The sequence below is a fragment of the Hyposmocoma kahamanoa genome, unplaced genomic scaffold (genome assembly GCF_003589595.1).
Source record: "Hyposmocoma kahamanoa isolate Upper Pololo Valley unplaced genomic scaffold, ASM358959v1 146, whole genome shotgun sequence".
Lineage (NCBI taxonomy): Eukaryota > Metazoa > Arthropoda > Insecta > Lepidoptera > Cosmopterigidae > Hyposmocoma > Hyposmocoma kahamanoa.
Genome location: NW_020653521.1, coordinates 89,977 through 100,677, shown reverse-complemented (window position 1 = coordinate 100,677; position 10,701 = coordinate 89,977). Strand labels below are relative to the sequence as shown.

At 42.6% G+C, this 10,701-nt stretch overlaps 1 protein-coding gene across 1 annotated transcript in view; it reads right to left on the bottom strand.

Moving 5' to 3' along the window:
• The window catches only part of LOC113240522 (bromodomain and WD repeat-containing protein 3), a 23,510-nt gene extending 12,809 nt beyond the window's left edge, over positions 1-10,701 (bottom strand). The window contains exons 1-11 of the mRNA XM_026477853.1: positions 10,665-10,701; positions 10,521-10,579; positions 10,415-10,444; positions 10,227-10,286; positions 8,130-8,406; positions 7,457-7,638; positions 6,501-6,716; positions 4,998-5,447; positions 3,742-3,810; positions 2,525-2,677; positions 973-1,168 (exon numbers count right to left, since the gene is read on the bottom strand). Coding sequence (XP_026333638.1) covers positions 973-1,168; positions 2,525-2,677; positions 3,742-3,810; positions 4,998-5,447; positions 6,501-6,716; positions 7,457-7,638; positions 8,130-8,406; positions 10,227-10,286; positions 10,415-10,444; positions 10,521-10,579; positions 10,665-10,701 — 1,729 coding nt within the window. The remainder of the gene's footprint in view (positions 1-972; positions 1,169-2,524; positions 2,678-3,741; positions 3,811-4,997; positions 5,448-6,500; positions 6,717-7,456; positions 7,639-8,129; positions 8,407-10,226; positions 10,287-10,414; positions 10,445-10,520; positions 10,580-10,664) is intronic.

Sequence of the window (10,701 nt, the reverse complement as noted above, 5' to 3'; positions counted from 1 at the left end):
TTTATTTAGCTTTCGTCTAAATACATATATGAAGAGGTTGTATGGTGGAACCGTTTCCCACCCTTATAAACGGATTAGAGAGATAGATAACACGTTTATTCAGCACAAATACAAACAGAAACAAAACATTTACAATCACTTCACAGAGTATAACATTAAAGCACATAGAACATTCATTATTAATTTTATACACATTTATACAAAACACATATTGCGAGAAAAACAAATACTGTGAGAAAAACAAACAAATACTATAACAAGTGATAAAATTTTAATGTACCTATGACTACAGTTTGTGCTGAAATGGCCCTGACTCAGCATAAATACTGTAGACCGAGAGAAGTCAAACAGTGCTGGTTTTCTGCCAGTGCCATATGGTGAGCGATCGCAGCCCAGTAAGCCATGCCACCAAAGTGCATCACACGCAAATATATATACCTAACTGTAAATACTATACATATATATATCAAGCAAAAGTGTAAGATGTAAAGCAAATAATGTAAATAGTGTAAATAACGAAGGTAAGCAATATACATAATAATGTAAGTTTACAAACATAATATTAAATTATAACACTAGCCACCAAATATGAGTACGTGTAGATATGGAAATTTAGGTTTACAGGTATCAAACGCATTGATTAGGGATTAAAAAAAATTACGTTTGTTGTCATGGACCGATAACAAAATATCTAATAAATATTGGTTCTGTTTCATAATTTTATATACTCGTAGAAAAAGTATTGTATGCCATCATTACATAATTAGGTTTTAAAATCTCGGACCTATTCCGTAGGCCACTCGGTATGAATACTATTATTTGAAATAACATAATCGAGGCAAAACTAGCCTTTAGTATAAAGTTTCTGTTTCACTACAGTTTGAAACCGTAAATGACTCAATTTCGAAAACCAACCAGAATCTCATTATAAAAGGTATACATGAATTTGTGGCAGTGGAGTGCCGGTCTCACCGAGTGGCCTGTAGTCGGTGTGGAAGAAGAGCTCGGTGGGCAGCGTCTTAAGCAGCGGGTCGCCCTGGCCCAGGCCAAGCAGCAGCAGGTGTCCGTGGCTGTCGGAGGCTGCGACGGTGCAGGCGCTGCCCCACTTCGCGTCGAAGATGGCGCCGTCGCCTTGGCCCGTGATCTCGTTGTGGAACTTCGCTATCACCTGTCCGAGCAAGTCCGATCAGACGGTTCATAGTCCGATACGTACTTATTATAGTCTGTTTTTTTTTTTGAAGACGTATTTACAGAGTTGCTAGTTTGCGTAAAATTTTAAATAGTCAAGTTGTGGTCAACAGTTTTATCGATTTTTTTTCATAAATTACACCCAAACTCACGAGAGAAATAAATGTAGGCCACACATATATTTTTCCCAGCCCGGGAATCGAACTTGGGACCTCTGCCTGGCAGTCCGCCATGGTAACCGTTCGGCCACAGAGGCAGTTAGTTATTGTCTTCTTTATTCTTATTTTGACAGTTGGCCTACTAGTATCGAAATCAACAACAGGAACAGGCGGATTTGATTATATTTAAAACTGTAAAAACTTTAAAACATGTCTCATCTTCGTATTTTTAATAGACATAGTTCTGAATGCAGTGTATGTGTGTGTGTTTACAAAAAATGATGATTCAAATGAATCTGTGCCCAGCAGTTGGACGAATAGGCCGAAATAAGTTTAGCTATTTATTGCTTTAGTGTGACCAGCATTCAGTCGATAGTCGATAAAATTGTTATCGATTGCAAACACTAGCTGTTTGCAAGCGGGCGACATTTTTGAACCAATGAACTGTTATTGTTCTCCATCTTAAAAACAGACAGACTATACTTATGGACTCGTCGAGACCAATTTAATGAGCCCAAACGCGAAAGTACGTAATTTTTTTTTTAATATCTTTTATCTCTTTTTTTTATTTGTTAAGCATATTTAAATAATTCTTCTAGGTATCAAATGTTTTTACTAAAGTGTTGTGTATAGCTATAATTGGATTGCAGGTTTATATTCATTCATGTCGAATAGTTTTGTTAATGTATATTCGGATCTGTAATCTGTTGCTGTACCTTATCCAATAAAATAAAAATAAAAATTGAGGAGATGGGTAGTCTTCACAAGGTTAATTTAATCGGGACGGTTCACAGTTATGCACATCTGTTTAAATTGATGAGTTAGAAGAAAACAGTGGGAGACATAACATTTGACAGAGAACCACATGACTAAACTAAACCCACTGTCACAGATGGTTTAATTACAGTCTATATTGTATAATAAATATATTGTTTTATTTATTTTCTGATAAGCGTCACCTATTCTTCTCATTTTAGACAGGTGTCTATTGTACAAACTCATATTTTGTAATACTTGTACGTATTTAATGGAACAACAAGGTATGTTAACAAGTTAATATATTTTTAATAAGATTTGTACCAGAGTGCATGTTTTCTTAAATAAATAAAAAGCATGAGCTCTTCAAGCAGTCAGTGCAGGAGGCGCTTGAACGCTCTAGTAGCAAATGCGAGCCTCACCTCCCCCCGCGCCGCGTCCCAGACGAACAGCTGGCCGTCGTGGCCCGCCGACAGCACCACCCCGGCCAGGAAGGGGTGCGCCTCCAGCACGTAGGCCTCGTCGCGGTGGCCCAGCAGGCAGCGCACCTGCGCGCACGTGCGCGAGCACCACACCTGCGACAGCGCCCGACGGCCACAAATGGAGACAAAATGTCACTTCGCTTGTTCAAAACTATTCTGCCAAATCATTACGGTGACAACTGCGCTCCGATTGGCCAGCCCGAATTCGGGTGTCGTCAATTGTTTCACTTCAATTCGACCACGCGTTTTCGGAATATACGGATCCGTACACACAGGTCAGTTGTTGGCGCTGTACTATTTCAGCTTTCTAATTTGTGATTTCAGCTCAAGCGCGAGTTGATATTTATTATATTAAAAGTGATATGGGCCTTATATTTATATTTGCTTGATGAGTTGCCAGGGATGGATGACCCTTATTTCGTCTCTATTTCTGGTTATTTACTCGATGGATGGAAAAAACGAGCTATACATCTGATGATGAGTGACACGTCTATCCGTAGCAGTTGCACTGCGTTCAAAGCTTTCAATCGCAAAGATCAGATAAGCATTGCCAGTGCGCCACACGTACTATTATATTTTCAATTATTTTTATGATTTATCGTATTACAATATGAACGTCGACGATGCGAATGGTGTGTGTCAGGACCATAGCAAGTCAAAGGCTGATGCTTCTGTCTATCCGTATACCAAAACAGCATAAACCATCTGCATTATAATCATGTGCAATGTAAAATAAATAAATTATTATTATTTATGCATGAATTCGGCTTATTCTTACGTCGTATAATGAAATAAATAACTGAAAAATGCAGTTCGTTTTCAATCGCAATTTTGGCCATGTTTCTGTTCACTTTTCCCGTAGTGAGTCGGTATAAAAGTATATTCTTGCACAAGGAGATCTGTAGGGCTAGCATAATAAAGCGCGACATACGCGAAAGCGACACTATTCTCGCGTAGAGATCCCGCGCTTTAAGCCGTTCTCGCGTAAATAGCGCCCTGTCGTGCTAACCCTACAGCTTGTCTTAATATAAATAAAATGGTAGTGACATCTTTTGACGCCGGAACTCGAACGTATAGTGAACACATAATGGATTTGTACTCCTTTTTTAGCTGGTTATATGATTGACCTTTGCTTCGTACAGAAAGAGACCACTCACCCGAATCGTGTTGTCGGAGACCGCCGTGAAGACGTACGCGTCGCTGCAGTCCCAGCACACCATCGTCACCTAATGGTTATTAATTTTACTAAGTAAATATGTAGTAGCTCTATACAAAATGGTTCGAAAAAAAAAAACACGATAATCAACATTACAAGAGTGTTAAAATGCAAGTGAGAGTTTTGATTGGTTCCGTCTCGATCACATTGTTTATTTTGTAAATACAATGTTTGAAATGACCAATCACGCGACTCTGTCATCACGTGAAGTGAAATTCGAAATCCTGTCCAATCATGTGCTACGTTGAGAGGCACGCGATTGGCGAACATCAGAGTTGCTTAACTCTCAATGTAGTGTGGGATATATTTATCTGTAGATGAGAGGTAAAGGTTCTTAAGACCATATTTAGGAATGTAGAACGTCGCTCTCTTCAAAACGCATTGTAATAATAATACTATTTAGCACTTAAGGTTCTTTGTCTCTCACCTATAGGCACATGTTACTATAGTCTGTCTTTTTTTAAAACGGAGTAAAATGACATATAATTTTAAATACTTATGCACTTGTTGTCGATAGTTTTATCGATAGATTGCGACAGGAGATAAAATTTTGCCAAAAATGACTGAAATTGTGAATGTTGCGACATTCTTATGGTTACTAACTGTGTTATTGCCTTCTTTATTGTTATTCTGACAGATGGCCTACTAGTATCCAGATCAATTCTTTTTATTCATATACATCTTAGCAAGAGTGACCGGATTTGATAATCTACATTGAATTAAAATTCAGAATTTTAAAATGTCTCTTTGTATTTTTCATAAACATAGTTCTAAATACAGTGTATCTGTCAATAATCGGATGAATAATGGGTCGAGGGCGATGCAAATGAAATAAGTTCGACTATTTGTTCCATAAGCGTGATCAATATTCAGTCGATAGTCAAAGTCAAAGTCAAAGATTATTTATTCCATAGGTAAAATAAATTTACACTTGAAATCGTCACATTTAAACTACTGCTCGTTCACTACGCTGACCTCCCTGAGAAGAACGAGCAAGAAACTCTAGGGATTGCTCTTTTCAAATAAATAAATAGTCGATGGAATATTTATCGACTGCAATTTGCAATAGTGATTTCCATAATTTTATCGTTTCTCCATGCATACTTTCATAATGCCACACACAAAAAACAGAAATAGTAAGCAGGAGCACGAAAGCGGGTGGCCGGTGTTCCCTCGACCTGAACGCGCTCGAGTCACCTTGAGCCGCTTGTGCGGGTCGTGGTCGGCGCGCGCGGGCTCGCAGCGCAGCAGCGTGTGGCGCCACTGCGTGGCGTGCAGCGCCCACAGCGCGGCGCTGCCGTCCTTGCTGCCCGAGACCAGGCGCAGGCCGCCGCGCGCCCACGACAGCGAGTCCACGGCGTCGGCGTGCACGGCCGTCTCCAGCACGCGGCGCGGCGGCCCGGCGCCGGCCGGCAGCTGGTACACGCGCACGTGCTGGTCGGCCGAGCCCGCCGCCAGGAAGGCGCCGCCCGCCGACCACGCGGCGCAGATCATGTGGCAGGCGCCGGGCCGCATGCGCTCCACGTACTGCACGGGCTGCGACAGGAACTGCCCGTCGGCCGAGCACGTCCAGAACGCCACCGAGCCGTCCGTCGACGTCGACGCCAGCCAGCGCACGTCGCCGCGCATGCCCGGCGCCCAGTGCACCTGTCACATTCTCCACCTCGAGGACGGCGAACTGGGTTTCGCGCACTTTCCGCTCACCCGTTTCAATGAAACTTGGCAAAATGTTGAAATCGGCTTTTTTTACAATTGTTTAATTACATTTTTTCAATTAATAGCAGTAGAGTTCGTCCAAAGAAGTGCTGCCATCTTACCTATTCCTACCATCAAGCAATAATATGAGCATTACTCGGTTTCGATTTTGAAAGGCGAAGGAGTTGAAGAAATTACAGACACATGAGACTTGTCACATTATGTACCATTGCGATTTAAAACTCAGAGTGACACTGCCAGTGTTACGGACAGGCGTGTCTCTTACCACCAAGTGGACCACTTGGTCGCCTCGTAACTTAGTTAAATTTTTATTCCAATTGGGAATTTATTATAAATTGTACTATGGACTTTTTAAATAAAATGTAGTCTTACGTACACTTTCAACAAAAAGTCTGATTGAGTTTCTTTATGCGCGTGAATTAATGTCTATTGATTATAATTTAAATAATTGTAAATAACATATTTCTTATTAGTCAATTACTGGGTGTTCATTATTGGCAAGTATCGATTACTGATTATTTGATTGGATTTTTGGTGTTCATTACAAGAGATTTAGAGACATTGTAGCTTTTTAGGAAAAATCATAATGGTTTTCTATGAAACAAAAATCTTTCTTGAGTATTAAATCTGCCAAGTAAACTAATCGCTTTTGATATATGTTTAAAAACAAAAGTTATTTCATATTTAAAGACACTCTTCCCTTAAAATATCGATAATTGATACCATCACTCTACCCTACCTTGCTCTCCGTCATCATTATCATCATCACCAACCCATTTATACGTCCCACTGCGGAGCACGGGTCCCCATTCAGACGAGGGTTGACGCCAATATCCGCCACCCTGGCCCAATATGGGCTGGGGACTTCATGTTTTAATGGCCCGAAAAGCTCATGGTAAATTTCAAATTAAATTTCGTAGACAAATATTCGAACCCGCGACTACCGCGGCTACATCCTCCCCCACCAGCTCCCGAAAGCCTCACCGAGGTGATGGTCCCCTGGTGCGCGCTGAGCACGGCCTTAGGCGCGCCGCACACGAGCGACCAGACGCGCACGAGCCGCTCCACCGAGCCGGCCGCCAGCAGCTGCCCGTCGCGCGACACGCACACGTCCGTGATCTCCGCGCCCGCGCCGCGGAACGTCGACAGCAGCCGCCCGTCCACGGCCGACCACACCTTCACCAGCAGGTCGTCCGCGCCCTGCAGCGGCCGTTTGCTTTTTATTGCCGTTAGTGAGCTCAGTACGTAGATTGCACCGCCGTTTCCGAGGCCGGCTAACGGACACCCTCGTTGCGTCACACGTCGCAGGCAGTACGTGTAACCAATTATACTACGTCCAACCTTTTATATAACTTTTGACATATGCATGCCTCCGAAGTAATACTTCCATAGGTAAAAAGTGCAATACTTCCTCGACTCTTTTATTTTTTAATTTTAGTGAAGAGACGTGCTATTTAGCTCCGATATTTATCGAGTCAACAGATTATGTATCAAAGATTATTTAAGTTCATAAACTTTGTTGCCTGTCTAATAAATTATAATGAAATGAAATAAATTACAAATAATTATAATAAATTCTTATTGTTCATCACTTGAATCCTCATTAACATTAATTATTAATTCTTGAGTACACAAATTGTCAAACGCAACATTACGATCCCAATCGGACAATAACTTCTTTTTTGAACCCGGTCGCCTCCACGATTAAAACTTCTTCATAAATAAAATCGATTGTTATAAAAATTCGAATCAGAAATGCAGAGCGTTAGGACATCACTGATTGATTAGAATTCGAACTGTCAAAAGTTAAATAAACAGTTGGCTCGGGTATAGTATTTAGTGTATTATTATGTTATTGTTATGTATGTTAGTCTACAAGGTACGTATCTATGTCTTTGTACGCTGAATATAAATAGACAAATAAATATTGGTGTACCGACCGTGATGACGTATCTGCCTGTGCAGTCGAACACGAGGCAGTAGACGGCGGACAAGTGGCCGAGGGTCCTCCGCTGCAGCTGCAGCCCGCTGAGCATCCGCGGCGGGAACATGGCCTGCCCGCCGCGGCCGCCGGCCGATGTCGCGGGGGAGATGCCCAGCTCGCGACGGACCAGCCGACGCACTGCAAGGACCGTCATATCATATTGTAATCCCTAAGTCCAGTAAATGTATTTTCAGCCAAGTCAGTGTAGAAAACAAACTTTTCTATCTCGGGTTTGGGAGTTTGCATAACATGCTTTAGTTACATTGGTATCAGAGCAAAATATATGATTTTGCCTAATATTTGTATCATATTTCTGATTTCTGACACCGCTCAGATGTGGCTCGTCTGTGGATTCATTCATTCACTGCAATGTCCTACTTGGGCTGCAGGTGTTCATTGAAATGCACACGCACTCAACATAGCCTCGCACTACGGAGACCCGACGTCGCGGGTGCCATGGACACACATAAAGACAATCACAAATACACCCAAACTCACGAGAGAAATACAAATATTTCTCTCGACCCGGGACTCGAACCTAGGACCTCTGCGAGGCAGTTAAAAATAATGCGTGATAGAATTACCAAATATGACGATTTTAAGTGCTCTTGAGTTCACAAATAACTCACCAATAGTGTGATCTTGCAAATGCGACGCATACTTAGGGCGATCGTGCACGAGCGAATCACTCAGAAGGGAAAGGCGTGCCAACACCTTTAGACTTTTTTCCACGGCCGCCGATGACGGCACAGCGGGCGTAGCCGCCGGCGTAGGCGGTGCCAGCGCTACAGCTGACGTAGACGGTGACGCGGCTTCGGCTGCTGCCTCTGCCCCGCGAGCGAGGCGCAGCGCGCGGCTGCAGACGTCTACGAGCCGGTCCCATGGTAGCTCTTCGTAGCGGCTGGCCTGATAGCAGTATGCGTGAAATTTGTAGCTAGTATGCTAGGTCATCTATTAAGCTACTCAAAGCTGAATTTGCATAAGAACGAAAAAGACGCGCGTTTCTTCGCGCAACATCTTTCTCGCTCTTATTGCAAGGACTTAATACTTTTTCTGATCGGCTCAAACTGAAAGCTCCTTGTGAAAGAGTTCGTCCAGGATAGTACTGCCATCTTACCTATTTCTGCCGCCAAGCAGCAATGTGAGCATTACTGCGTTCCGGTTCGGAAGGGTAAGCTGGCTGTTGAAATTACAGGCACATGGGACTTGTCAACTTATGTATGTCTCAGGGTGACAGACGCAGTGGCAGTGCCCCTCAGATCTTTGCGATAAAAAGCTCTAAGTGGCACTGCTGCTGTTACGTATAGGCGTGTCGCTTACCGCCAGACGCGCGGCTTATTCGTCCCGTCACTTGGTATTTACAATAAAAAAAAAGGTGTTACAATTCATTTGACATTCAACAGCATTAGAGTTTGTTTTTTCTGCTGCCATCTCGTTACGTTAACCTCGAGGTGCACCACCGGTGGAGCACAGACAATTGGACCATCAGGCGTAGTATACCACGGGTGGTTACGACACTTGACTTTTGGTATACTAAGGTATAACCCAGGCCGCCTTGAAAGAAAGTGCCAAATTTGTCTTTCCCGCCCAGTACAAGTCAAACTTTTCATTCCATGTTCCGGGGAGTTAAGATAATGTGTAAGAAAGTGAAGGAAATCAAAGTCAAAAAGTATTTATTTGAAAAAAGAACTACAAAATGTAATGTAGAACTTAATAGAAAAACTAGAACAAACATTGCAAATGATGTCCAATATATTGCATCTTACTATGCCTGAATCTTATGACGATTATCATCACAATTGTGAGAGGGTTCTACATGACTTTGCGGCGATCCCGGGCTTCCAGGTGGAGTACAATTTTCGTCAGACATGTTTTTACGAATAAACAACGAAATGCGTTTTAGGCGGGAATCGCGCAGAAACGCAGGTGTGTATTTAAGATTTATTTATTTGAACTGGCAAAAAAATTGTTGACCAAGTAACAGGTTAATTAGAAAGACATAAATAATATCCAGCCACGTCCACCAGTGGCGCAGCCCGCCTTTTGGTTGATGGGGCTATGATGTACCATCGATAGCTATGTGAAAATCTTGACCCCTAGAGAAGAAACGGTCATTATGGTCATTTTGATCCCCATCTGTTAAATTGATAAATGTGGAGAGTTTGCTGCTTACGCAGATTTATATTTGCGTTCGACGATATTCATGGGAAGACGATGTGTGGTCGTATACATGTCCGTATCACAATCGCTTTCGGTAATTTTCTACGTCACGCAAAAACTTGTTGTAAAGTTGAAAAACTTTGTAAGAGCGCGCCGATTTCGTTGCAGCGGCGTTCGTGTATAATCGGAATAGATCGGCGCGGGAACGCCAATCGTGAGCGCTCACCGCATTGCTCGGACGCTAGAGCGAGACAGCAGCGCTAAACTCCCAGCCAGCCCGTAAGTATAATAGAGAAAGAGATATGTCTCATTACGACACCGTTCCGCCCAGCCATTGCATGATAAAACAAAAATTTTGCAAATTTCCCAAAAACTGCAAAATAATCACAGAAACACCACAAAAACTAATTTCTCGAATTTCCATCGTATTTTCACGATCAGATCTGTGCATAATACGTTTTAAGGAAATTTGTCGTTTTGTCACAGTTTACGTTTTTCCAATCGCTTATCTCGTAGGAAAACGTAAATAAATACTATTTTCAGCGGGAAAACTCTGAAAAACTTACCAATTCGTCGTAGGACTGCGAGTGTTCGGTGCCCTCCCAGTCGAGCCGACGCGGCAGCACCTGCCACAGAGCAAACACTTCAACAAACTTTTCAGCAACTTTCAGCAAGTTTGACAGCCCCAACCACGTGCGCTTCCTACCAAAACAATAATAAGCTTTAAACCCGGCAATAGTAAGCTCCAACTTACCTCTACACTCTCCAACTCTTTTAGCAAAGTCTGCAACAAAAACGGTCCTCTTTAAGTGATTGAACGTTTTTAAAATATAATTCAGATATACACATTGCTCAATTACCTTTGCAGTTTCCTTCAGAGGACCCCCGGAGAGGAATTTCGCTACCAGAAAATAGAGTTCTGAAACCGGGAAAGCTACCATTACACGACCTAGCACAAGTGACACTCGCCTTTTCTGACTCATATTTTGACGCTCAGCACTCACCGGGAATGACCCTGTGCTCCTCGATAGGTTCCTCCAT